The following is a 25,344-nucleotide window of genomic DNA, read 5'->3' as shown; positions in this document are numbered from 1 at the left end:
GTAAGCACTGCTCAGCAATAACAAAAACATTTCTATCTTGACAACAGTATTTGCAGAACAAGCCCAAAAGACAGCCCCACAGCAGCCTCTTTCAAGTAAATTAACTGAACCACAGGCCAAATCAGCATAGGTAATCATGGCAATCCTTCCCGGTTAACAAAAACAGGGGGTGGAGTCATGGGTGAGACTGTTTTTGTAGGAGACTCTATCATTGTGGGGACAGGGGGATCCACGATGATACATTCTCCAGGAAGCCTTTACAAAAACCCATGGGTACCTGAACCTTGGGGCAGAGCATGTTAAGGCAGCTGCAGAGAATCCTGCAGCAGAACAGGCGTGCTCTGCCTTGGTTTCTCTTAACACACCTTGTATGCTGGGATTTACTTTCATCATCTGAGAACTGAGCCTGCCCTCCCTGGCAAGCAAGCTAGGAAATTCTGAGACATCAAAATTAATTTTCACCAAACCAAACTGTGACTGCAGATGCATCTAAAGCCAATCAACCGTGCAAAGCTGGAATTATTATCTTTTCCTGATGCACCAATGTTTACAATAGATGACAAAACGTTTCTTTCTTAATATGGTACAAGTGTTAGAATTCTGACATGTAGCAGGTATCTCTCAGAGGCACTACATGAAATGCGTTGGGGTTTTCTGTCTTAAATAATCCTCCAATATCTGTTGACTGCCTTATGTCTGTGAGAACAAAGGTTGCCTGTAATCCCTATCCCTGCTGTCTCACTGCAGTTCTTCCTAATGGCTATGAAGTGTTTGTCTGGGACTGGTCAACAGATTCTTCTGGGCTCTCCTTGTGTGGATTATTTTAACCAATCAGAAAACTGAACGGGATTCTGCAAGACTATTCAAGCCAACCGGCCTGCCATGGAAGGGAAAACAGTGGGATTTGTTTTAGTTCCCTGCCAAAGGTGAACCACCTGAATTTGACTATGAAAACCACAATGCACGTATCATTTGTTTATTAACTTCACAAGTTTCAGAAAATAAGGTGTCAAAATGCTTGGAATATAAGACTGACAGTGCGGAAGTTCTAGGTGTGGAAGAGTTCTATTCCTAGACAGTGACAGCCTTTGGCTTGTTTTCAAGATGTGCAAAATGAGAATAGCAGATAAAATAAGTGATGTAACATGGAGATTGGAGAAAGGTGGCAAAAACAGCTTGGGGTGAAATGTAGACAAAGTATCAAACAAATCTAGGAAATGCTTTTATGAATTCTACAGACTATAAAACTGATTTCAAGCTGGTTTTCTATGATATCCGTTTAGACAGAGATTGAGTGATGTTTGGAATTCCAAATGCAGATTTCTTAGGCTTCGATTATAGTAAGGCAGCTGCAGTGCCTTCTCTTAGCTTATGATACATCACTTGGTCACGGTGTACACCTCTGGTTTGTCTTTCGGCAGTGGCACAAAACTTACAGTAATGGGTAAGAAATTTCTATTTCCTCTTTTAATTCACTTCAAATGCCATGTCTTCTCATTAGAGAATTTCATGATTATTCTCCCTTTCATTATTAAACTGATGTTCTCCTGGTGCACTAGTAACCCTGTCTACTTCATAGAGTAAGTTGGGTCCTCTAGGTAGCGGTCCACCTCTCATTTTGGAGAATGGAATTAGTGCATTTTCAGTAAAGAAAAAGCTGTCCCTAGAAAGAATGAGGATAAGGGATAAGATAAATAATGTGTACATGACATAAAAAAAAAGTTTTCCTACTGAATCAACACATGGAAAAATTCCCCAAAAGTATAGCTACTCTCTGTAATGCTGGTTCTGCTGGGGCTAGAGAGATGATTAAGGACAAGTCAGTGAAAAGGTGTCTATCTGTCTGGAAACAACTGACTTACAGTTACACTTTGAAGGGGTCTAGGAAACAAAATCAAGATGATACAAACTCAAAGTACCCTGAATATTTCCAGGGTAAATTAAAGAATGTGTTGCCTCAGAAAACCGGGAAACACACATGTGCTGACATTTTTGGTTGATGAAACAGAAGGCAAAAATAAATGCTTAGCTTTATAACAAGCAATACTAAAATCTCTCTGCAGCTTTTTAAGTCCTTGTTGTTATAGAAAGTAGCTCTCCACAGCAGAGCCAGTTTCTTTCCATTGTACAGGCTCACCAGGATGGTGATAAAAAGATCATTAAGGACAACAGTCTTACTATTTCAGAATAGGTGCTAAACAGCCACTGAAAACCACAGAAGAAGAATATATGATTCATTTCAAGGGGAAGGAGCTCTCAGAGAATGTTTATTTCTGAGTCACAATAATGGATTTGGATTGTCCAAATCTAGGGAAAAGAAGGCTGCTGCTCAGATGCTGATAAATGATGGTGATCTACTGCTTGTGTTGCCCCTGGAGTTCAACGAATTGATGCCTCATATATTTCTACCACATTGTGCCACTACAGAATAAATTGATAACAGGTGGTGAAATTCAATCTCTATTAAAAAAAAAAAAATGATCAGCACATTTTTTGAAATCCAAAGTTTATCTGTGGTGCCTAAGCTGCTAAAAATGAATATGCAGACCCCTCATTGACCACAGACATTTAGGCAGCAAACTTGAATAATCATCACCAAGGAAGGACAGAGAATAAAAGCAGGGACTACCTTTCAAGGAAGGCCTTCCAGGGAAAGGGAAAGGGAAATGGAAAGGGAAAGGGGGCATATTTAGGAACTTCTATGAAGGGCAGAGTAGACCAGGACACTGCTATATATATAAAAATTTTTTGCAAGTAAAAAAAAAGGCATTTATTTTAGAAGAGAAAAATATTAAAAATGTTAAACAAAATTTAAAGGAAATGTGGATATTTAGCTGATAAAAAGAAATTACTCAGTCAGCATATGGGAAATGCTTTCTAATATTCTAATATGACACCTAGATTAATAGACAAATATCCTCTAAAGAAATGGTGGAACCTCCAACAACCGATTCACCTACACCTAAAGCAAAATGTCTCTCAACAGGGCATTTCTGGTGTTGATCACAGCTGTTTAGGCACGCAGATTTGGTAGTGTTCCCTTACAGACTTGTTTTTTTAGGGGACCTGAATACTTGGTGTTTCTTGTTTTGCTGATACCACATGAGGGGAGGGTTAGTCCACAGGCTTGGCTCAGAGGACTGGGAGTAGAGGAGAGGTTTTTCTGCAGCTGCAAAATGGTGTGAATAATAGGCAATTGTTCTTTGGCAGTGGGACAAAACTTACAGTCATAGGTAAGTAAGAAGTCAGATCTCTGTGATCTATGTGATACTGGTTTACAAGACAAGAGCATTCTTAATTAAAAGCTTAATAATGATAATTTTTCATGCAGCCATAAGAACAGGATTAATGCTTTATTAGATGCTTATTAAAATGAGATGTGCTACTATGAAACTGAAGAATTTGCAGGCACGGATTTTGAGATCCCGATTTCTGCCACCTTTCTAAGCCTGGGAACTTAATGAAGGTAGAAGGCAATAAATAATTCTGCTTCGTCTCATTCTCCAAGAAAATAGTATAGAAGATGGGAATGGAAATTACCAGTGTAGAAGACCAGACACAATGGGCTACTGATGAGACACTTCTTCCAGTTCTTGCTTTTACTAGTCCCCTTATTGCATTTCTAACCTGCTCATTTCAATTTCTTTCCAGTATTTTTATCATTCTTTCTCTGTCCCTTTTTACCTGACTTCCTTTTATTTTTTTTTAATGGGGCATTCTATTTTTGTTTTAATCTTTTCTTTGGTGTCCTACTATCTGTTTCCACCTCTACACTCATTAGCTGTTAAGGCTATGCGCTGAAGAATTTGTCAGAAATAATTTTAGAACAGGAAAATAAAGTCATAATGCCAAGTGCTGGAAGGGAGAAGTAGAAGTGATCAACCTCTCTCCATACCCACTAAAAGGAAAGAGAACAGTGCTAAACACTCTAGGGAGTTATTTCCATTTAATATCCAGGTCATCTAAAGTCTGTACAAGCTCATGCAGAAGCAGCCCAGGGATCTTTGCAGAGCAAGCACTGGTGGTCACAATGAAGGCATCACTTGAATGCAAACACAAGGGCTTAGGGGACAAGATCTCTGCAAGATATTAATTTCTGCTCATTCTGCTACCTCTCTTCCTCTGCAAAGGAGAGAGTGATCAGAAAGAACAACCACAATTCATAGTGCCTTGATACAAAAAAACCAACCCAGAGTAATAATCTTCTCTTTGGCTCCATAGTTTTCCCTACATTCTTTTTTCCACCAGCACTCTCCACAGACCTCATGGGCTTCTCATGCTAGATGAGTCAAAAATGTATTTTTTTACTCATCTAGCATGAGATATAGTATATGAAAACTTCCTTGGTTTTAGGGTCCCTGCTTAGCTTCTGAATAACTTCTCATGGCTGCCTCGTACATCCTTTTGGCTGAGGTCTGTTTTCATTAATCTTAAAAGTAGATATTAAACACATTAGGACAGGGAACAATGCTTGATTTGCCGGTCTATAGAATCTTGCATCATTTTAGGAATGTGTGTAGCCTAGGATCAGAGCTTCTCACACCTACAATAACTGAAAATTTAAATTACATAAAGACATGTTTAATATTCTTAAAAATGGCTTGGTTAAGACCCAAGGCAAAACCTTGGCAGACTGATGTTACCTGCCACAATTGTTTTTCACTTCAGACAGTGAGAAGGATCAGCTCTTTCCTTCCAGGTCATCTCGTAGATGGGGAGCCAAGTAGGGTATCCTGTGACAGCATAAATCTGAGCACTGCAATGACCACCATGTGTCTTAACTCCATCCCCAGCTATATAACTCAGTTTGCTGAAGATGTTTCTGCCTTAAAAGAGACTCCCTTATCTATTCATAGAAGATTACAAATACAGGCCTTACTTACAGCAAAACTGGGGACTTTTCTGCCCATCTGTTTGCTCAGTTTCTTTGAAGCTTTGTATTCTTCTGACAGAGGCACTACAAGAAATCCATGTGCTCCTGCATTTCTGTGGCCAGACCCTTTATGTTTCTGTGAAACGAGTGAAAAGAAATCCTTCCACTTTCCTGCTGTGTCATATCCAATAGACATGAATTGTCCAACAGACAGCAGGCAAAAGGCCAGGTATTTCAGGAGTAACAGGGCACAAACTCAGGACCATTTTATGGGGGTTCTGATTGAACAGAGGCATGGAGGCTCTGGACCATGTTGCTTTGTGTTTCAGGGAAGAATGATGAAATCATACCTCCAGCTGTGGCCATCTTTTCCCCATCCAAGCAGGAGATCCAGCAGAAGAGCAAGGCCACGCTGGTGTGCCTGGCCTCTGGTTTCTACCCTGACCACCTGACTCTGGGGTGGAGGGTGAATGGTGTGAAGAGGACCGAAGGGGTGGGGACAGACGAGTCCTCCACACAGAATGGGAGCACCTACTCACTGACCAGCCGACTGAGGATGCCAGCCTGGGAGTGGTTCAACCCTCTGAATCGATTCGAGTGTGTTGCCAATTTTTTTCAGAATGGAACAACAGCATCAATAAACAAATTTATCTCTGGTGATGCTGGTGAGTAAAAAAAACATCTCTTATCATGCTGTCTAAGATAGAAATCACAAATCAAAAGAGCAAGTGTTTTGATATAACCACATCTATATGTAGCTCCATACAAGGTGTTCTTCTGGCACAAATACAGACCTAAATATTGAGGTATTAGCATATGTCTCTTCCCATTCCTGGGCCTTTGTCCCTGCAATAGCATTCTACATGCTGAGTTTTTTGAGGCTTTCCGCTGAGAAATCTCTGTAGTGGGGTAAATTGCACAGTATCATAAAGCCCCTAGAGAAGCAGGAGGAACGAGGCAGTGTTGTGCTCTATATAGTGAAACTTCTAAAATCTGTATTTTGTTTGCTCTGAAAAGAAACATGACTTTCTGTTCATTTTTGTCTTTCAGGTTGTGCACTCACAGAAGGTACGTGTGGCTACTCCCATAAAGAGAATTTTGCCTCTACTCTCAGGCAGTTATCAGTGTGTATTTTAATGCCAGTTTTACTAACATTAAGTACAACGTGTGGGAGATATCTGCTGTATGAATAGCTTCTTCTTTCTCCTGTAAGTGATTTGTCTGTGCAATTAAAAAGAAAGGAAAAGAAGAAAAGTTTTTTGGAGGGCTGTTTGTGCATATTGTATGTAGCTCAGCTTTGGGCTTTAGCTCTCCCATGTGATTCCATTTGAAAACAAAAGAAATTATGGTACCTTCCTGTAGACTGAAATGTACTCTTTATCATCTCCTCCAGTCCTAGAAACTGACTTCCATTGGGAAATTCTTGCTCGGCCGGGCAAGAAACGATCCATACTTGCCCAAGTGATTCTGGCATCAAGATTTAGGATATGATATTCTGAATATTTCTCAGTATCAAACTCAGAACAATTCCCATGACAAGTCACATTCCGCTCCACACTGCTGTACTGTATGGAGGATATCAATAGTACAAATTACATTTCTTTCCTCTTTGTACACGTATTTGCACACTCCAGTTTTTCAAGAGCTTCTTTAATGCTTCAGCAATCTTAAGGATGAACCAAGAAAGATCTTGTATCTCAATACTATGGCAACCCCTTAAGAGTGAAAAATCCACAAGAATAAAACATCTAGAAGCCATCTTATTCTGGGCTTTGTAAAAATTTCCTGGTCCATCAGCAGCACTCCTAAGGCCACTCTCAGTAATGAGACAAAATAAAACATTTGTATTGTGCAATTCAGCCTATTTTCTGTTCCTGTCTGGGGACTCAGATGAACAGCCCAGTTCATCAGTGGGTGTGGAACTCAGTACTTTCCCAGAATAAAGCCGATCTTTGTCTTTCCTAGACTTGCTTTCTCTTTTGGTTCTTTAAGTCTCCATGTTCTGTCCCTTCCCTGGTTCTCTGGTGTCAACAGAGCCACTCATTTGCCTCTAGTTCCTTGATGTTGCGTAGCTAAGGATTTCAAGGGTTCTCATTTGATGAAAGCTCCATTGAAACTACCATCTTGTAATGATGATGATGAAAACTGAATACACAAATACAAATGGTGTTTGACTTGCAGAGTCGTACTTGCGGTATGGAAATTCCCTGAAGCTCACTTACCTCATCCTCTGTGGCAAAGCCTTGGTCTATGCAGTTTTGGTGAGTGGTCTGGTGTGGACAGCCAAGGTAAGTCAGAGTGGCCCTGGAAGGCTGGGCTTACTCACTAGTCAAGGATCAGTGCATGCATGTTAAACCTTTTCTCGAGGGGTGGCTGTTCTGCAGGTGCTCCGCCAGGCTTTGCGCAGTTTGGCTTGAGAAATCACAAGTGATGGGTTTTCTCTTACTGTTTGTCCAGAACTCCAATAAAATCAATGCTATCTAGCAGAGAAATTCCTTCTCACAATCCTCTTTACACACATGAAAAAGATGAGAATTAAGGACAAGTAGCCCAGAAAGTAAATAAGGGAAATAGCAGATTTATCATACATTTGTGTAACCATTGTAAAGGGGCATATGCCAGCAGTGATAATAAGAATCAGGTTTTTGAGGTGATGCAGGGGATAAATTTGATCAAACATTTACAAAGATTTATAAAGAACAGCAGACAATCTGAAAAAAATGGATATATTGAACTAACTGCCAGGAAGTTCTTTTAATTAGTAAGTTTTGCCTACGGTGGAAACATACACGCAGTGGGAGCAGCAGAAGTCTCAGCACTTGTCCATTTAATAGCAGAAGAGGGAGATGTATTTGAGAAGTGACCTGGTAGAGCTGAGGGCAAGGATGAGGACAATCCCAGTTATATTTTTTGGTCCTTTTGCAAGGATATGCTGGAGGGGATATATTCATCTATTTCTGAATCACAGTCATAGAATCATAGAATGGTTTAGGATAGAAAGAGCATTTAAAGATTATCTAGTTCCATCCCTACACTGAAAAGGGCATGGACATCCTTCACTAGACCAGGTTGCTCAAAGCCCCATGCAACCAGGCCTTAAACACTTCCAGAGGTGGGACATCCACAGCTTCTCTGGGAAACCTGTTCCACTGTCTCTCCACCCTCGCCAGAACAAATTTCTCCTTTAATCTGAAGCTACCCTGCATCAGTTTAAAACCAGGGCTCCTCATCCTGCTACTGCAGGCCTTGGTAAAACATCTCTGTTTTTCTTAAAAGTCCCCCACTGCTGTATGTTGAAAGGCCTCAGGCAGGCCTCTCCAGAGGCTTCTCTTCTGCAGTCTCAGCAGGGTTTGTTCTCCCAGCCTGAGGCCCTGTGTCTGTTTCTGTGGGGCTCCTCTGGACCTGCTCTGTCATGGCCATGAGTTTCCTGTGCTGGGGCCTCCTGAGCTGGACACAGAACTGCAGGAGGGGTTGGTGGAGGTTCACATGGGCTCTTCTCCAAGTTTGTCCAGTTCCCTGTGGCCGTCATCCCTTCCCTCAAACACACCCATGGCCACACAGCTTCATGTCATCTGTGAACTCGCTGAGGCTGCACTTGCTCCCAGTATCAATGACACTCTGATGAAAGTTGACAAAATGCTTTTGGCCCCAGTACCGACCCTTGAGGGAAACTGTACGTGGCTGATTCCCACTTGAACACTCAACCATTGATGCTAACTCTTTGGGCAAGGTCGTCCAGCCAGTTCCTGCAATTGTTTCTGTTGTTTGATGGTTGTTATCATTACTATTTTATTGTTCTTCTTATTTTACCGCATTTTGTTTTCAATTAGACTGGTGTCAAGTTATCTAGAGAATAAATGAAGAGCCCTTGTCATCACATCAGCAGGAACATAACAAGTTCACTCCCTTTCAGTAGCAGAAGAATCTATACTTCTACAAACTTCTGAATACAAATTTTTTGTAATTGTCTGTTGCCATCCTGTTCTTCACATTTTTGTAATCACTGCTGATCTTTCCCTGTTCTTCCATATCATGATGTATCATATGTCATTGTAACATATCTTTGAAAGTAGCACCTTCTTAATCCTCTGAGGCTGAGAACTCATCTCCTTGATTCAGGAATAAAGGTTTTGCTTATTTCCCCTGAAAAGCATGAGTTGTTGTTTTCAAATTTGGTCCTCTGTAGTAATAATGTCCTACCGCACAATTTTCAGTGATGAGTAGTGCCATAAGAAACTCACATTAAAGATCATTCATTGACAATCCCTGTAGAAATAACTTATCAGATATGGGAACAGAAGAGACTCATCCAGCACTTACACTCAGTACCAACAAGCAGAGCAGGGCTGCAGGCTTTGGAGGCTTGCCCTGGCCAGGGGCTGATTTTGGGCCAGAACAGCTGCATAATTCAAAGGTGGTAGAGAAGGAAACAGCACTCCAGCCAGATGAGAAGTGACATCCTCTTGGGAGAAGCATGGGAGCTGCTCTTTTCTCTCACTTGGTTCATTTGTGGGATTACCTTGGCAATGACACCAGATTCACTATGGTATTGAGGAAAAAGTTGGTGAATAGATTGTAAGTTGCCTGGCACTTAATGGTTTTGTTTCAAAAGGATCTGATGTGAGACTTGAGAGGAATCTGTCATACCTCAATTCATGTCATTAAAGAAAAAAGCCGTATCTTAGTGCTAGAGGGCAGATGGGTATAATGCTGTAAAATGGAGTTGTTGTCCTGCTCAGTGTTTGTCACTCTTTCAATGTCCTCAAAACACTTCAGAAGAGGAGAAAATATCCTACTGAACCAAGAGATTTATTTGGTGTTCTGAGTACAGAAATCACTTAAGTAGTGTTGTGGCTGCACCAAACAAAACTGAGAACTGTTTCCTGAGAAACACTTTTAGCAAATGTGCTTCAAGGCATCTTATGTTGACAAGATGTGAATGAGCTGGTCTAGGGAAAGGTGTCCCCTTGCACTTTGGAGAAGAAACAAAAGGAACAGTTCTCAGCAAGTGAGAATCCTGAGAAGCTTGTACAAAGGGGAAGGTTGTACAAAGGGGCACATTTCAGGGGGTGTGACAATGATAAACAAAGAGTCATCTTTTGATTCTGAGGATGAGTTCTTTTCCCAAGAAAAAGAAATGTCCCATTATTCATGCTCTATGAAGTTAGAATAGACTGGAGCACAGCAGAATGGAATATTAAAAAATAATTCCAGCTCAGCCTGAAACACATTAAGATGAATATAATTTATTAGGACATTTGGTGAAAATGGCTGAATTTATCAGAGCTGTCAGAAAAGCCCCCAGATCAATCTTCTCCTCACACGCACAGACTTTCAGAGTGGTCATGGCAGAACTTGGTCAAAGTGAACAGGGGACAAACTTGGGCATAGGAATTTTGGAGCAGACAAGCTATGGTGTGAAGGAGGGACATAACTAAGCTGTTCTATGGCAGAGAGGAATCTGGCAAATGACAGAGACTTCCCTTTAGTCTCTGGAATATGAAGAATGTTCCCACACTGAATTCATATCTCTCAGTCTCTGGAAATTGAGACTGAGGTCTGCAATCCAATCCTGTTCTTTTCCAAGCTTGCTACAAGCCCTGTAATTGTCATTCTCACACCCTGCTGCTATTATAGAGGTGCAAAGAGACCACTTTGAAAGAGAGACAGATACATATCTGGGCTCATATAATATCTCCTTTTTCTTTCTCTTCTTTTGAAGCATGTTTAAAGGGAAGTTTTTGTCCATCAAGCTCTTTTTCAAGAGTGTTTTGTAGAGACGATGTTTGTGATGGGACTGATGCTTATGACTAAGGAGAAAAGCAGAATTCTGCTCTGCAGCCATTTGTTGTTCTAGCCATACATGAGACCACTTTGGGCAAAGTGATGTCTTCAGGGTGATATTTATGTAAGTCCACTTTTCTACAATTATACTGTGTCTCTCACAATTTTCAAGAGAAACAGCTAGTGAGAATGAAGAGGAGGATTTTAGGCAAAAGGAAGGAAAGAATGCCAGGTGGACTAGACAACGGATGAAGTATGACTAAATTGTGTTGTCCTTCCAAAGGAAAGAGCAAGAAGAAAAATGAGGAAGAGTAAGAAAACAAGGAAATAAGGACTAAGAAAACCAAAATAAAAATGAAGACACAACTCAGAGATAAGGTAAAATGGATACAACTGAGAGATAGGGAAGAGAATCTAACCTGTAGTGGAGAAGAAGCAAAGGGAACCAGAGTGTGTTTCTGTAAAACGTTGTTTGTGGTGACCTTTTCTGTGCACCATAAACTATATACTCAAGGGATTAGTAAATGTGGAAAGTCTTTCTGGAGATCTTTCATCCACTTTGCATCTCATTATTATCTCACACCACAAGTTAAACCATTTCTTCTGTGGAAGAAATGTTCTGTGGAAGCTCACACAGTTCTGTGGAAGCTCACACAGGGCTAAATGAAGAATGGAGTCATACATTTTATGTATAAATGTTTCCTGCATAGATGTAGGAAAAACACAGACTAAGGTAGAGGTGCAACAGTGTAAATTTGGATACAGAAGATAACAATGAAAATAATATAAAAAAAAAAATTGTGATTTTCCTAGTAGAATGATTTTGTTTTGAAGTATTTCGTTCAGTGATTTGTAGTCTATTTTTCATATAAAAAAGAATCAAGTGAAACTGTTAAAGAGCAATGTAAAAACATGTTTAGGTTTCGTTGTTAAATATGTCGCAACACTTTGTGTGACAAGACTGCACCACTTATGTATAAGGGAGGAGATAAATTTAGCCTGTTACCTCTCCCGAACAGTTTTCGTCCCTTCAGACAGTCTGCAAAATGAAGGATTGCTCTTACTCCTAAAAGAAGCCCTTTCAGAGTCACAAGCCCTGGGAGTACCCTCTCAAGCAACACCAAGCTACAAAGCCTAACACCAGCCCATAATAAGTAAATTACTCTCATTGCAACACAGTTAGGGTGGGTTAAAGGTTTTTGTCATCCTGGGGGGAGAAGAGAGAAAGAATAGAAAGGAAAGCAGCATGAACACTGCCATGACATTACCAAGTGAAAAATGACTGCATTTAAAGCCAACCTATAAAAGAATAAAAAGTGTTACCTTTTTGAGTATAAGAAAAATTATTGAGATTATAATTTGAGGACTATTGGATACACTGAGAGGTAATTGGACTATCACAAAGAAACAGCAGTGGCAAAGGAAGGATGTGGTCTGTGGCTCTGTCATGGTTTAGCTGTAGCCAGGATCAAGCCCCACGCAGCTGCCTGCTCACTCCCCACCAGCAGGACCGGGGAGAGAATCGGAAAAGCACAAGTGAAAAACTCGTGGCTTGAGATAAAGACAGTTTAAGAGGTAAAGCAAAAACTTTAAGCAAAGCATAACAAGGAATTCATTCTCCACTTCTCATGGGTGGGCAGGGGTTCAGCCATTCCCAGGATGGCAGGGCCCCATCACCTGTAATGGTGACTTGGAAAGAAAAACACCATCACTCCAAATCTCCCTCTCTTCCTTCTTCTTTCCCCTACTTGCCCCTTTCACATAATGAACATGACAGCATGGGATATGGACTATCCCTTGGATCAGTTGGGATCAGCTCTCCCTGCTGTCCTTCCTCCCAAGTTCCTATGCCACATCAGCCTCCTTCCCAGCATGTTGGTATGAGAAGCCTAAAAGCCCTTAAATGCTGTGTAAGCACTGCTCAGCAATAACAAAAACATTTCTATCTTGTCAACAGTATTTGCAGAACAAGCCCAAAAGACAGCCCCACAGCAGCCTCTTTCAAGTAAATTAACTGAACCACAGGCCAAATCAGCATAGGTAATCATGGCAATCATTCCTGGTTAACAAAAACAGGGGGTGGACTCGTGGGTGGGATTGTTTTTGTACCAGGTTGTATCATTGTGGCACAACAGCGGGGGGACCACTATGATACATTCTCCGGGAAGCCTTTACAAAAACCCATGGGTACCTGCACCTTGGGGCAGAGCATGTTAAGGCAGCTGCAGAGAATCCTGCAGCAGAACAGGCGTGCTCTGCCTTGGTTTCTCTTAACACACCTTGTATGCTGGGATTTACTTTCATCATCTGAGAACTGAGCCTGCCCTCCCTGGCAAGCAAGCTAGGAAATTCTGAGACATCGAAATTAATTTTCACCAAACCAAACTGTGACTGCAGATGCATCTAAAGCCAATCAACCGTGCAAAGCTGGAATTATTATCTTTTCCTGATGCACTAATGTTTATAATAGATGACAAAACGTTTCTTTCCTAATGTGGTACAAGTGTTAGAATTCTGACATGTAGCAGGTATCTCTCAGAGGCACTACATGAAATGCGTTGGGGTTTTCTGTCTTAAATAATCCTCCAATATCTGTTGACTGCCTTATGTCTGTGAGAACAAAGGTTGCCTGTAATCCCTATCCCTGCTGTCTCACTGCAGTTCTTCCTAATGGCTATGCAATGTTTGTCTGGGACTGGTCAACAGATTCTTCTGGGCTCTCCTTGTGTGGATTATTTTAACCAATCAGAAAACTGAACGGGATTCTGCAAGACTATTCAAGCCAACCGGCCTGCCATGGAAGGGAAAACAGTGGGATTTGTTTTAGTTCCCTGTTATAGGCAAACCACCTCAAATAGAGAATGAGTGATGTTTGGAATTCCAAAAACAATAATGGTTTCTAAAGCTTGTGCTTCTAGTAAGGCAGCTGCAGTGCATGCCTTCTCTTAGCTTATGGTACATCACTTGGTCACTGTGATTTCTGCTGATATGGTTTTTGGCAGTGGCACAAAACTTACAGTAATGGGTAAGAAACTTTTGTTTCCTCTTTTAGTTCACTTCAAATGCCTTGTCTTCTCATTAGAGAATGTCATCATTAACCTCCCTATCATTATTAAACCAGTGTGTTAGCAGGCCTGTCTACTTCTCAGCATAGAGTAAGTTGGGTCCTCTAGGTAGGGACACACCTTTCATTTTGGAGAACTGAATGAATGTGTTTTCAGTTAAGAAAAAGCTGTCCCTAGAAAGAATGAGGATAAGGGATAGGATAAATAATGTTTACATGACATAAAAAAACAAGTTGTCCTATCAAATCAACACATGCAAAAATTCCCAAAAAATATAGCTACTCTCTACAACACTGGTTCTGCTGGGGCTAGAGGGGTGATTAAGGACAAGTCAGTGAAAAGCTGATTTGTCTGTCTGGAAAGAACTGACTTAGAGTTGCACTTTGAAGGGGTCTACAAAACAAGATCAAGACAATTCAAGCCTAAATTATCATAGATCTTCACAGGGTGAATTAAAGAATGTGTTGTCTCAGATAACCTGGAAAAACGCGTGTGCTGGCATTTTTAATTTATAAAAAAGAAGGTACTAATAAGTACTCAACTATATAATAAGTAATACTAAAATCTCTCTGCAGCTTTTTAAGTCCTTGTTGTTATAGAAAGTAGGTCTCCACAGCAGAGCCTGTTTCTTTCCACTGTACAGGCTCACCAGGATGGTGATACAAATACCACAAAGGACAATGGTCTTACTATTTCAGAATAGGTGCTAAACAGCCACTGAAAACCACAGAAAACTAATATATTATTCATTTCAAAGAGAAAGAGATCTCAGGGAATGTTGACATATGGGAAATATTTTCTAATATTCTAATATGACACTTAGATAAATAGATAAATATCACCTAAAAAAATGTTGGAACATCCAACAACAGCTTTTTAGACACGCAGATTTGGTGGTGTTCCCTTACAGACCTGTTTTCTAGGAGACCTGAGATAAATGTACTCTGTATTTCTTCTTTTCTGGTACCACATGAGGGGAGGGTTAGTCCACAGGCTTGGCTCAGAGGACTGGGAGTAGAGGAGAGGTTTTTCTGCAGCTGCAAAATGGTGTGAATAATAATAGACTGTTCTTTGGCAGTGGGACAAAACTTACGGTCATAGGTAAGTAAAATGTCGGATCTCTGTGATTTATGTGAAACTGGTTTAGGGGACAAGAACATTCTTAATTAAAAGCTTAATAATGATAATTTTTCATGCAGTCATGAGAACAGGATTAATGTTTTATTGGTTGCTTATTAAAATGAGATGTGCCATTATGGAAATATAGGATTTACAGGCACAAATACTGAGGTCTTTGTGCCTGCAGTCTTTGTCTTTAATTTCTGGGAACTTCATGAAGGGAGAAGGGAATAAATAATTTTATTTTCACCCATCTTCCAAGGAAATATTATAGAGGTTGGGTATGAAAAATGCTTCTCTAGTCTGCAGGTTTTTACAGTTTATCTGTGCAATGATCCAAAGCAGCATTTTGAAGGTAGAGTCTGGATTCTCCTGTGTGCTGAACCATGGAGGGAAGGAGTAATCATGCTGGCACTTTGCTTGCCTGTCCGTAGATGGTTGTCAGTCTGTCTAAAGTTGCTTTGGGATGCTGTCTTCTGCTTTCACAATTTCTGCTGCTCAGCAAGGACTGTATTATTATAAGCATACTTCCCCCTCTATTCTTTTTATTTTTCCCTATTTTCTTTCTTTGTTTTCCCCCATCCCAGCAAAGGACTGAACATCACCTGTATCAAGGCATTTGGAATGACAAGGCAAAGTAACTTTTTCTATCTGCTACTGCCCCATCTGATAGCAAAATGTAGAAATATTCACTGGTGCCTGCTGCTTTAAACAGTACCATTTTAAGCAGCTATGTGGCTGGTAGGAAGAGCATAATGCCCCCGGGGGTTAGAGCCTGACTTTGTACAGCTGTGCAAACCAGCCGCTTAACTTTGGAGTTGGTACTGTGCTCACAGTCATAGGTAAGGAGCTGTTGTTTACCCAAGTGCTCAGTGTGGAGGACACCTGAAAATTGCCCTTGCATTCATGACATGTAGCATATACACAGATGATTTTAAAATGAGAGTAGGAGTGAAAGATAACAAGAAATTGTGAAACTGACCTTGCAATGATGGGAATGGAGGAACTGTGATACTTCTTCTCTCAGGTGGGTGAAGTCTGTGTGAGAGAGAAGGAGTTTATGCATGGAAGTGATCGAGATTTGTGTCAGTGTCTACCACGAGCAGCATGGATGACCAGAACACAATGGGCTGCTGATCAGACTTTTTTCTCTAGTCCTTGCTTTTACCAATCCCTTTATTCCATTTCAAGCATGCCAATTTTCTGATTTTCTTTGTGTTTCCAGTAGTTTCAGTACTTTTATAATTTTTTCTTTCTGTCTCTCTCCTTCACCTACCTACCATGGTTGTTTGTTTCTTTTTTTCTTTAGGCTATTAAATTTCTCCTTTTTCTTTTGCCCTCCTATCTGTTGCCACCTCTTCACTTATTAGCTGTTAAGGCTATGAGCTGAAGAATTTGTCAGAAATAATTTTAGAATAGGAAAAAAAAGTCATAATGCCAAGTGCTGGAAGGGAGAAGTAGAAGTGATCAACCTCTCTCCATACCCACTAAAAGGAAAGAGAACAGTGCTAAACACTCTAGGGAATTATCTCCATTTAATATCCAGGTCATCTAAAGTCTGTACAAGCTCATGCAGAAGCAGCCCAGGGATCTTTGCAGAGCAAGCACTGGTGGTCACAATTAAGGCATCACTTGAATGCAAACACAAGGGCTTAGGGGACAAGATCTCTGCAAGATATTCATTTCTGCTCATTCTGCTACCTCTCTTCCTCTGCAAAGGAGAGAGTGATCAGAAAGAACAACCACAATTCATAGTGCCTTGATACAAAAAACCAACCCAGGGTAATAATCTTCTCTTTGGCTCCACAGTTTTCTCTACATTCTTTTTTCCACCAGCACTCTATAGACCTCATGGGCTTCTCATGCTAGATGAGTCAAAAATATATTTTTTTACTCATCTAGCATGAGATATAGTATATGAAAACTTCCTGGCTTTTAGGGTCCCTGCTTAGCTTCTGAATAACTTCTCATGGCTGCCTCGTACATCCTTTTGGCTGAGGTCTGTTTTCATTAATCTTAAAAGTAGATATTAAACACATTAGGACAGGGAACAATGCTTGATTTGCCAGCCTATAGAATCTTGCATCATTTTAGGAATGTGTGTAGCCTAGGATCAGAGCTTCTCACACCTACAATAACTGAAAATTTAAATTACATAAAGACATGTTTAATATTCTTAAAAATGGATTGGTTAAGACCCAAGGCAAAACGTGATCCCTGGCAGATTGATGTTACCTGCCACAATTGTTTTTCACTTCAGACAGTGAGAAGGATCAGCTCTTTCCTTCCAGGTCATCTCGTAGATGGGGAGCCAAGTAGGGTATCCTGTGACAGCATAAATCTGAGCACTGCAATGACCACCATGTGTCTTAACTCCATCCCCAGTTATATAACTCAGTTTGCTGAAGATGTTTGTGCCTTAAAAGAGACTCCCTTATCTATTCATAGAAGATTACAAATACAGGCCTTACAGCAAAACTGGGGACTTTTCTGCCCATCTGTTTGCTCAGTTTCTTTGAAGCTTTGTATTCTTCTGACAGAGGCACTACAAGAAATCCATGTGCCGCTGCATTTCTGTGGCCAGACCCTTTTATGTTTCTGTGAAACGAGTGAAAAGAAATCCTTCCACTTTCCTGCTGTGTCATATCCAATAGACATTAATTGTCCAACAGACAGCAGGCAAAGGCCAGGTATTTCAGGAGTAACAGGGCACAAACTCAGGACCATTTTCAGGGGGTTCTGATTGAACAGAGGCATGGAGGCTCTGGACCATGTTGCTTTGTGTTTCAGGGAAGAATGATGAAATCATACCTCCAGCTGTGGCCATCTTTTCCCCATCCAAGCAGGAGATCCAGCAGAAGAGCAAGGCCACGCTGGTGTGCCTGGCCTCTGGTTTCTACCCTGACCACCTGACTCTGGGGTGGAGGGTGAATGGTGTGAAGAGGACCGAAGGGGTGGGGACAGACGACTCCTCCACACAGAATGGGAGCACCTACTCACTGACCAGCCGACTGAGGATGCCAGCCTGGGAGTGGTTCAACCCTCTGAATCGATTCGAGTGTGTTGCCAATTTTTTTCAGAATGGAACAACAGCATCAATAAACAAATTTATCTCTGGTGATGCTGGTGAGTAAAAAAAACATCTCTTACCATGCTGTCTAAGATAGATATCACAAATCAAAAGAGCAAGTGTTTTGATATAACCACATCTATATGTAGCTTCCATACAAGGTGTTCTTCTGGCGCAAATACAGACCTAAATATTGAGGTATTAGCATATGTCTCTTCCCATTCCTGGGCCTTTGTCCCTGTGATAGCATTCTAAATGCTGAGTTTTTTGAGGCTTTCCACTGAGAAATCTCTGTAGTGGGGTAAATTGCACAGTATCATAAAGCCCCTAGAGTAGCAGGAGGAACGAGGCAGTGTTGTGCTCTATATAGTGAAACTTCTAAAATCTGTATTTTGTTTGCTCTGAAAAGAAACATGACTTTCCGTTCATTTTTGTCTTTCAGGTTGTGCACTCACAGAAGGTACGTGTGGCTACTCCCATAAAGAGAATTTTGCCTCTACTCTCAGGCAGTTATCAGTGTGTATTTTATTGCCAGTTTTACTAACATTAAGTACAACGTGTGGGAGATATCTGCTGTATGAATAGCTTCTTCTTTCTCCTGTAAGTGATTTGTCTGTGCTATTAAAAAGAAAGGAAAAGAAGAAAAGTTTTTTGGAGGGCTGTTTGTGCATATTGTATGTAGCTCAGCTTTGGGCTTTAGCTCTCCCATGTGATTCCATTTGAAAACAAAAGAAATTATGGTACCTTCCTGTAGACTGAAATGTACTCTTTATCATCTCCTCCAGTCCTAGAAACTGACTTACATTGGGAAATTCTTGCTCAGCCGGGCAAGAAACGATCCATACTTGCCCAAGTGATTCTGGCATCAAGATTTAGGATATGATATTCTGAATATTTCTCAGTATCAAACTCAGAACAATTCCCATGACAAGTCACATTCCGCTCCACACTGCTGTACTGTATGGAGGATATCAATAGTACAAATTACATTTCTTTCCTCTTTGTACACGTATTTGCACACTCCAGTTTTTCAAGAGCTTCTTTAATGCTTCAGCAATCTTAAGGCTGAACCAAGACAGATCTTGTATCTCAATACTATGGCAACCCCTTAAGAGTGAAAAATCCACAAGAATAAAACATCTAGAAGCCATCTTATTCTGGGCTTTGTAAAACTTTCCTGGTCCATCAGCAGCACTCATAAGGCCACTCTCAGTAATGAGACAAAATAAAACATTTGTATCGTGCGATTCAGCCTATTTTCTCTTCCTATCTGGGGACTCAGATGAACAGCCCAGTTCATCAGTGGGTGTGGAACTCAGTACTTTCCCAGCATAAAGCCGATCTTTGTCTTTCCTAGACTTGCTTTCTCTTTTGGTTCTTTAAGTCTCCATGTTCTGTCCCTTCCCTGGTTCTCTGGTGTCAACAGAGCCACTCATTTGCCTCTAGTTCCTTGATGTTGCATAGCTAAGGATTTCAAGGGTTCTCATTTGATGAAAGCTCCATTGAAACTACCATCTTGTAATGATGATGATGAAAACTGAATACACAAATACAAATGGTGTTTGACTTGCAGAGTCGTACTTGCGGTATGGAAATTCCCTGAAGCTCACTTACCTCATCCTCTGTGGCAAAGCCTTGGTCTATGCAGTTTTGGTGAGTGGTCTGGTGTGGACAGCCAAGGTAAGTCAGAGTGGCCCTGGAAGGCTGGGCTTACTCACTAGTCAAGGATCAGTGCATGCATGTTAAACCTTTTCTCGAGGGGTGGCTGTTCTGCAGGTGCTCCGCCAGGCTTTGCGCAGTTTGGCATGAGAAATCACAAGTGATGGGTTTTCTCTTACTGTTTGTCCAGAACTCCAATAAAATCAATGCTATCTAGCAGAGAAATTCCTTCTCACAATCCTCTTTACACACAGGAAAAAGATGAGAATTAAGAACAAGTAGCTTAGAAAGTAAATAACGGAAATAGCAGATTTATCACATATTTGTGTAACCATTGTAAAGGGGCATATGCCAGCAGTGATAATAAGAATCAGGTTTTTGAGGAGATGCAGGGGATAAATCTGATCAAACATTTACAAAGATTTATAAAGAACAACAGACAATCTGAACAAAATGGATATATTGAACTAACTGCCAGGAAGTTCTTTTAATTAGTAAGTTTTGCCTACAGTGGAAACATACACGCAGTGGGAGCAGCAGAAGTCTCAGCACTTGTCCATTTAATAGCAGAAGAGGGAGATGTATTTGAGAAGTGACCTGGTAGAGCTGAGGGCAAAGATGAGGAAAATCTCGGTTATATTTTTTGGTCCTTTTGCAAGGATATACTGGAGGGGATATATTCATCTATTTCTGGATCACAGTCATAGAATCATAGAATGGTTTAGGATAGAAAGAGCATTTAAAGATTATCTAGTTCCATCCCTACACTGAAAAGGGCATGGACATCCTTCACTAGACCAGGTTGCTCAAAGCCCCATGCAACCAGGCCGTAAACACTTCCAGAGGTGGGACATCCACAGCTTCTCTGGGAAACCTGTTCCACTGTCTCTCCACCCTCGCCAGAACAAATTTCTTCCTTTACTCTGAAGCTACCCTGCATCAGTTTAAAACCTGGGCTCCTCATCCTGCTACTGCAGGCCTTGGTAAAATATCTCTGTTTTTCTTAAAAGTCCCCCACTGCTGTATGTTGAAAGGCCTCAGGCAGGCCTCTCCAGAGGCTTCTCTTCTGCAGTCTCAGCAGGGTTTGTTCTCCCAGCCTGAGGCCCTGTGTCTGTTTCTGTGGGGCTCCTCTGGACCTGCTCTGTCATGGCCATGAGTTTCCTGTGCTGGGGCCTCCTGAGCTGGACACAGAACTGCAGGAGGGGTTGGTGGGGGTTCACATGGGCTCTTCTCCAAGTTTGTCCAGTTCCCTGTGGCCGTCATCCCTTCCCTCAAACACACCCATGGCCACAAAGCTTTGTGTCATCTGTGAACTCGCTGAGGCTGCACTTGCTCCCAGTATCAATGACACTCTGATGAAAGTTGACAAAATGCTTTTGGCCCCAGTACCGACCCTTGATGGAAACCGTACGTGGCTGATTCCCACTTGAACATTCAAACATTGATGCTAACTCTTTGGGCAAGGTCATCCAGCCAGTTCCTGTATTTGTTTCTGTTGTCTGATGGTTTTTATCATTACTATTTTATTGTTCTTCTTTTTTTATCGCATTTTGTTTTCAATTAGACTGGTGTCAAGTTATCTAGAGAATAAATGAAGAGCCCTTGTCATCACCTCAGCAGGAACATAACAAGTTCACTCCCTTTCAGTAGCAGAAGAATCTATACTTCTACAAACTTCTGAATACAATTTTTTTGTAATTGTCTGTTGCCATCCTGTTCTTCAAATTTTTGTAATCACTGCTGATCTTTCCCTGTTCTTCCATATCATAATGTATCATATGTCATTGTAACATATCTTTGAAAGTAGCATCTTCTTAATCCTCTGAGGCTGAGAACTCATCTCCTTGATTCAGGAATAAAGGTTTTGCTTCTTTTCCCTTGAAAAGCATGAGTTGTTGTTTTCAAATTTGGTCCTCTGTAGTAATAATGTCCTACCGCACAATTTTCAGTGATGAGTAGTGCCATAAGAAACTCACATTAAAGATCATTCATTGACAATCCCTGTAGAAATAACTTATCAGATATGGGAACAGAAGAGACTCATCCAGCACTTACACTCAGTACCAACAAGCAGAGCAGGGCTGCAGGCTTTGGAGGCTTGCCCTGGCCAGGAGCTGATTTTGGGCCAGAACAGCTGCATAATTCAAAGGTGGTAGAGAAGGAAACAGCACTCCAGCCAGATGAGAAGTGATATCCTCTTGGGAGAAGCATGGGAGCTGCTCTTTTCTCTCACTTGGTTCATTTGTGGGACTACCTTGGCAATGACACCAGATTCACTATGGTATTGAGGAAAAAGTTGGTGAATAGATTGTAAGTTGCCTGGCACTTAATGGTTTTGTTTCAAAAGGATCTGATGTGAGACTTGAGAGGAATCTGTCATACCTCAATTCATGTCATTAAAGAAAAAAGCCGTATCTTAGTGCTAGAGGGCAGATGGGTATAATGCTGTAAAATGGAGTTGTTGTCCTGCTCAGTGTTTGTCACTCTTTCAATGTACTCAAAACACTCCGGAAGAGGAGAAAATATCCTACTGAACCAAGAGATTTATTTGGTGTTCTGAGTACAGAAATCACTTAAGTAGTGTTGTGGCTGCACCAAACAAAACAGAGAACCTCTTCCTGAAAAACACTTTTAACAAATATGCTTCAAGGGTTCGTACATTCACAAGATGTGTATGAGCTGGTCTAGGGAAAGGTGTCCCCTTGCACTTTGGAGAAGAAACAAAAGGAACAGTTCTCAGCAAGTGAGAATCCTGAGAAGGTTGTACAAAGGTTAAGGTTGTACAAAGGGGCACATTTCAGGGGGTCTGACAATGATAAACAAAGAGTCATCTTTTGATTCTGAGGATGGGTTCTTTTCCCAAGAAAAAGAAATGTCCCATTATTCATGCTCTATGAAGTTAGAATAGACTGGAGCACAGCAGAATGGAATATTAAAAAATAATTCCAGCTCAGCCTGAAACACATTAAGATGAATATAATTTATTAGGACATTTGGTGAAAATGGCTGAATTTATCAGAGCTGTCAGAAAAGCCCCCAGATCAATCTTCTCCTCACACGCACAGACTTTCAGAGTGGTCATGGCAGAACTTGGTCAAAGTGAACAGGGGACAAACTTGGGCATAGGAATTTTGGAGCAGACAAGCTACGGTGTGAAGGAGGGACATAACTAAGCTGTTCTATGGCAGGGAGGAATCTGGCAAATGACAGAGACTTCCCTTTAGTCTCTGGAATATGAAGAATGTTGCCACACTGAATTCATATCTCTCAGTCTCTGGAAATTGAGACCGAGGTCTGCAATGCAATCCTGTTCTTTTCCAAGCTTGCTACAAGCCCTGTAATTGTCATTCTCACACCCTCCTGCTATTATAGAGGTGCAAAGAGACCACTTTGAAAGAGAGACAGATACATATCTGGGCTCATATAATATCTCCTTTTTCTTTTTTTTCTTATGGATTGAAGTATGTTTAAAGGAAATTTTTTGTCCATCAAGCTCTTTTTCAAGAGTGTTTTTTAGAGACGATGCTAGTGATGGGGCTGAAGCTTAGCTCCAAGGAGAAAAGCAGAATTCTACTCTGCACCCATTTGTTGTTCTAGCCATACATGAGACCACTTTGGGCAAAGTGATGTCTTCAGGGTGATATTTATGTAAGTCCACTTCTCTACAAATATACTGTGTCTCTTACAGTTTTCAAGAGAACCAGCTAGTGAGAATGAAGGGGAGGATTTTACACAAAAAGAAGGAGAGAATGCGAGTTGTACTAGGCAATGGATGAAATATGATTAAATTGTGTTTACCTTTCAAAGAAGAGTAAAAAGGAAAATTAGGAAAAGTAAGAAAATAAGCACATTCATTTCAGGACTGAAAAGAAATAAAGACATAACTCAGAGATAAGGTAAAATGGATACAACTGAGAGATAGGGAAGAGAATCTAACCTGTAGTGGAGAAGAAGCAAAGGGAACCAGAGTGTGTTTCTGTAAAACGTTGTTTGTGTTGACCTTTTCTGTGCTCCATAATCTATAAACCTGAGGGTTTAGTAAATGTGGAAAGTCTTTCCAGAGAACTTTCATCCACTTTGCATCTCATTATTATCTCACACCACAAATTAAACCATTGGTAGTTCTGCAGAAGCTCACACAGGGATAAATGAAGAACAGAGTCATACATTTTATGCATAAATGTTTCCTGCACAGATGTAGGAAAAACACTGACTAAGGTAGAGGAGCACTTGTGAAGCTTTGGAAGCATAAGACCTGAGAATGTACTAGCGAGGCAGAAGAAGCAGGAGGTTCAGAGCAGAGGTACTAAAGGAGTTTCTATCTAACATAAGAGTCAACAGCAGAGGAAACTGTCTCTGAAGGCCTCAGCAGAAAATGGTACCTCAGAATGAGAGCAGATGATGTGCCAAACTGCACTGGAAAATATCTCTTTAAGGGAACAGCAGTTAAATTTTACCAAAACAGGATGCGGTTTGACATTTACTCAAAAAACCTTTCTGATAATGCATCAGCCTCTCTTACCACAACACCTCCCCAGCTTCTCAGGACAATGCACAGGATGTGGCTTTCTGTTCACCATTTTACAGCTGGGCAGAAAAAGTGACACATAAACGATCTCATGAAAGCTGTTGGGTTTTTTGCCTCAAGTTATCACACAATCTTATTGTTACTCAAGTCAACTGATGGGTCTGCATGTGCAGCTGCTCTTTCTGTTGTGCAACATACAAAAAAAAAAAATTGTGGTTTTGGGGGAGTTGCTGACCTCCTTTTACAAGTTAAAAAAATTCTAGTGCTTTTTCCAGGCATCTCAAATCAGTAAATCAAGATAATAAAAATCATAGACTTGTAGAAAAATTGATGGGAGGGGACTTCTGGAGGTGTCTCAATACAAATTCCTGCTCAAAACAGGGCTAACTCCAATGCTCCAACACATGTTGCTTAGAGCTTTGTCCAGGTGATTTCTGAATATCTTCAAGGACAGTGATTTGAAAAAAAATCTCCAAGAAACACTTTCCAGTGTGGAAGCATCATCAAGAGAAAGTACTTTTTATTTATTTATTATTAGAAAGTACTAATCAGGGTTTACCTTGCTGCAGCTTGTTCCCATTTGATTCCACTGTGCCCCTCTAAGACTACAACTCTGGTTAAGCATTTGGAGTCATGCAATTACTAATCTTTTAGCCTTCTTCTCTGCATGATGAACAAAATCTTTCAACCTCTCTTATATTTCTGCCCCACTCCCTTGATAATCTTAGTGAGGGTCAGTCTCTGTTGTACTGGGGCTAGGGCAGGACAGGAATGTGTGTGAACTAGAGAGGTGGTATTCCAGATGTAATCTCAACAGTGCTTCGACATGTTAACTGCACCAAAAATGCAACTAATCTTCACTGCTGAAAGGATTTGCTGCCTATTCATGTTTAATTACTGTTCTGCAAAGTGGTCCTCCTAGCCAGTCAGCTGATATTTAAAGGATTCACATAAAAGTTCTTCTGCCTTTTCTCCAGGGATGTGCCTGGAGTCCAATAATTCCCATCCCAATGAAGAAACACTGTACAATAATCACAAATTGAAAATTTCCTTTGAAGATCAGTATGTTTATCCTGCATGCATGGTAATAGTCCTTTGCCCTACAACATTTACAATATAATCTGACATATTTAAAACTGGGATAAGAATAATATCACAGTGTGGATGCTATGTCTAATTATGGAATTTTCTCATTCTACATCCATTATTTAAACCTTTCCAAAACTGGAAACACATTATTATTATT

At 40.8% G+C, this 25,344-nt stretch overlaps 1 long non-coding RNA gene, 1 pseudogene and 1 gene segment (V, D, J or C); 2 read left to right on the top strand and 1 right to left on the bottom strand.

Moving 5' to 3' along the window:
- LOC115497448 (T cell receptor beta chain MC.7.G5-like) overlaps positions 1-8,697 on the top strand; it is a 29,729-nt pseudogene extending 21,032 nt beyond the window's left edge.
- Positions 8,698-13,581: 4,884 nt separating this feature from the next.
- LOC101233739 (M1-specific T cell receptor beta chain-like) lies at positions 13,582-21,455 on the top strand. The segment is given in 5 exon segments: positions 13,582-13,682; positions 17,632-17,967; positions 18,354-18,371; positions 19,485-19,591; positions 21,135-21,455. Coding segments are annotated over 5 exon segments (561 nt in total).
- LOC140683595 (uncharacterized) lies at positions 14,929-17,477 on the bottom strand. The gene is made up of 2 exons (XR_012054767.1): positions 17,313-17,477; positions 14,929-15,879 (listed from the first exon to the last, which is right to left on the bottom strand). It is a non-coding gene; the product is annotated as an uncharacterized lncRNA (long non-coding RNA).
- Positions 21,456-25,344: the final 3,889 nt, after the last annotated feature.

This window comes from Taeniopygia guttata, chromosome 1 (genome assembly GCF_048771995.1).
Source record: "Taeniopygia guttata chromosome 1, bTaeGut7.mat, whole genome shotgun sequence".
Taxonomy (NCBI): domain Eukaryota; kingdom Metazoa; phylum Chordata; class Aves; order Passeriformes; family Estrildidae; genus Taeniopygia; species Taeniopygia guttata.
Note: the sequence above shows the minus strand (reverse complement) of the source record. Positions and strands in the feature narration are given on the sequence as shown.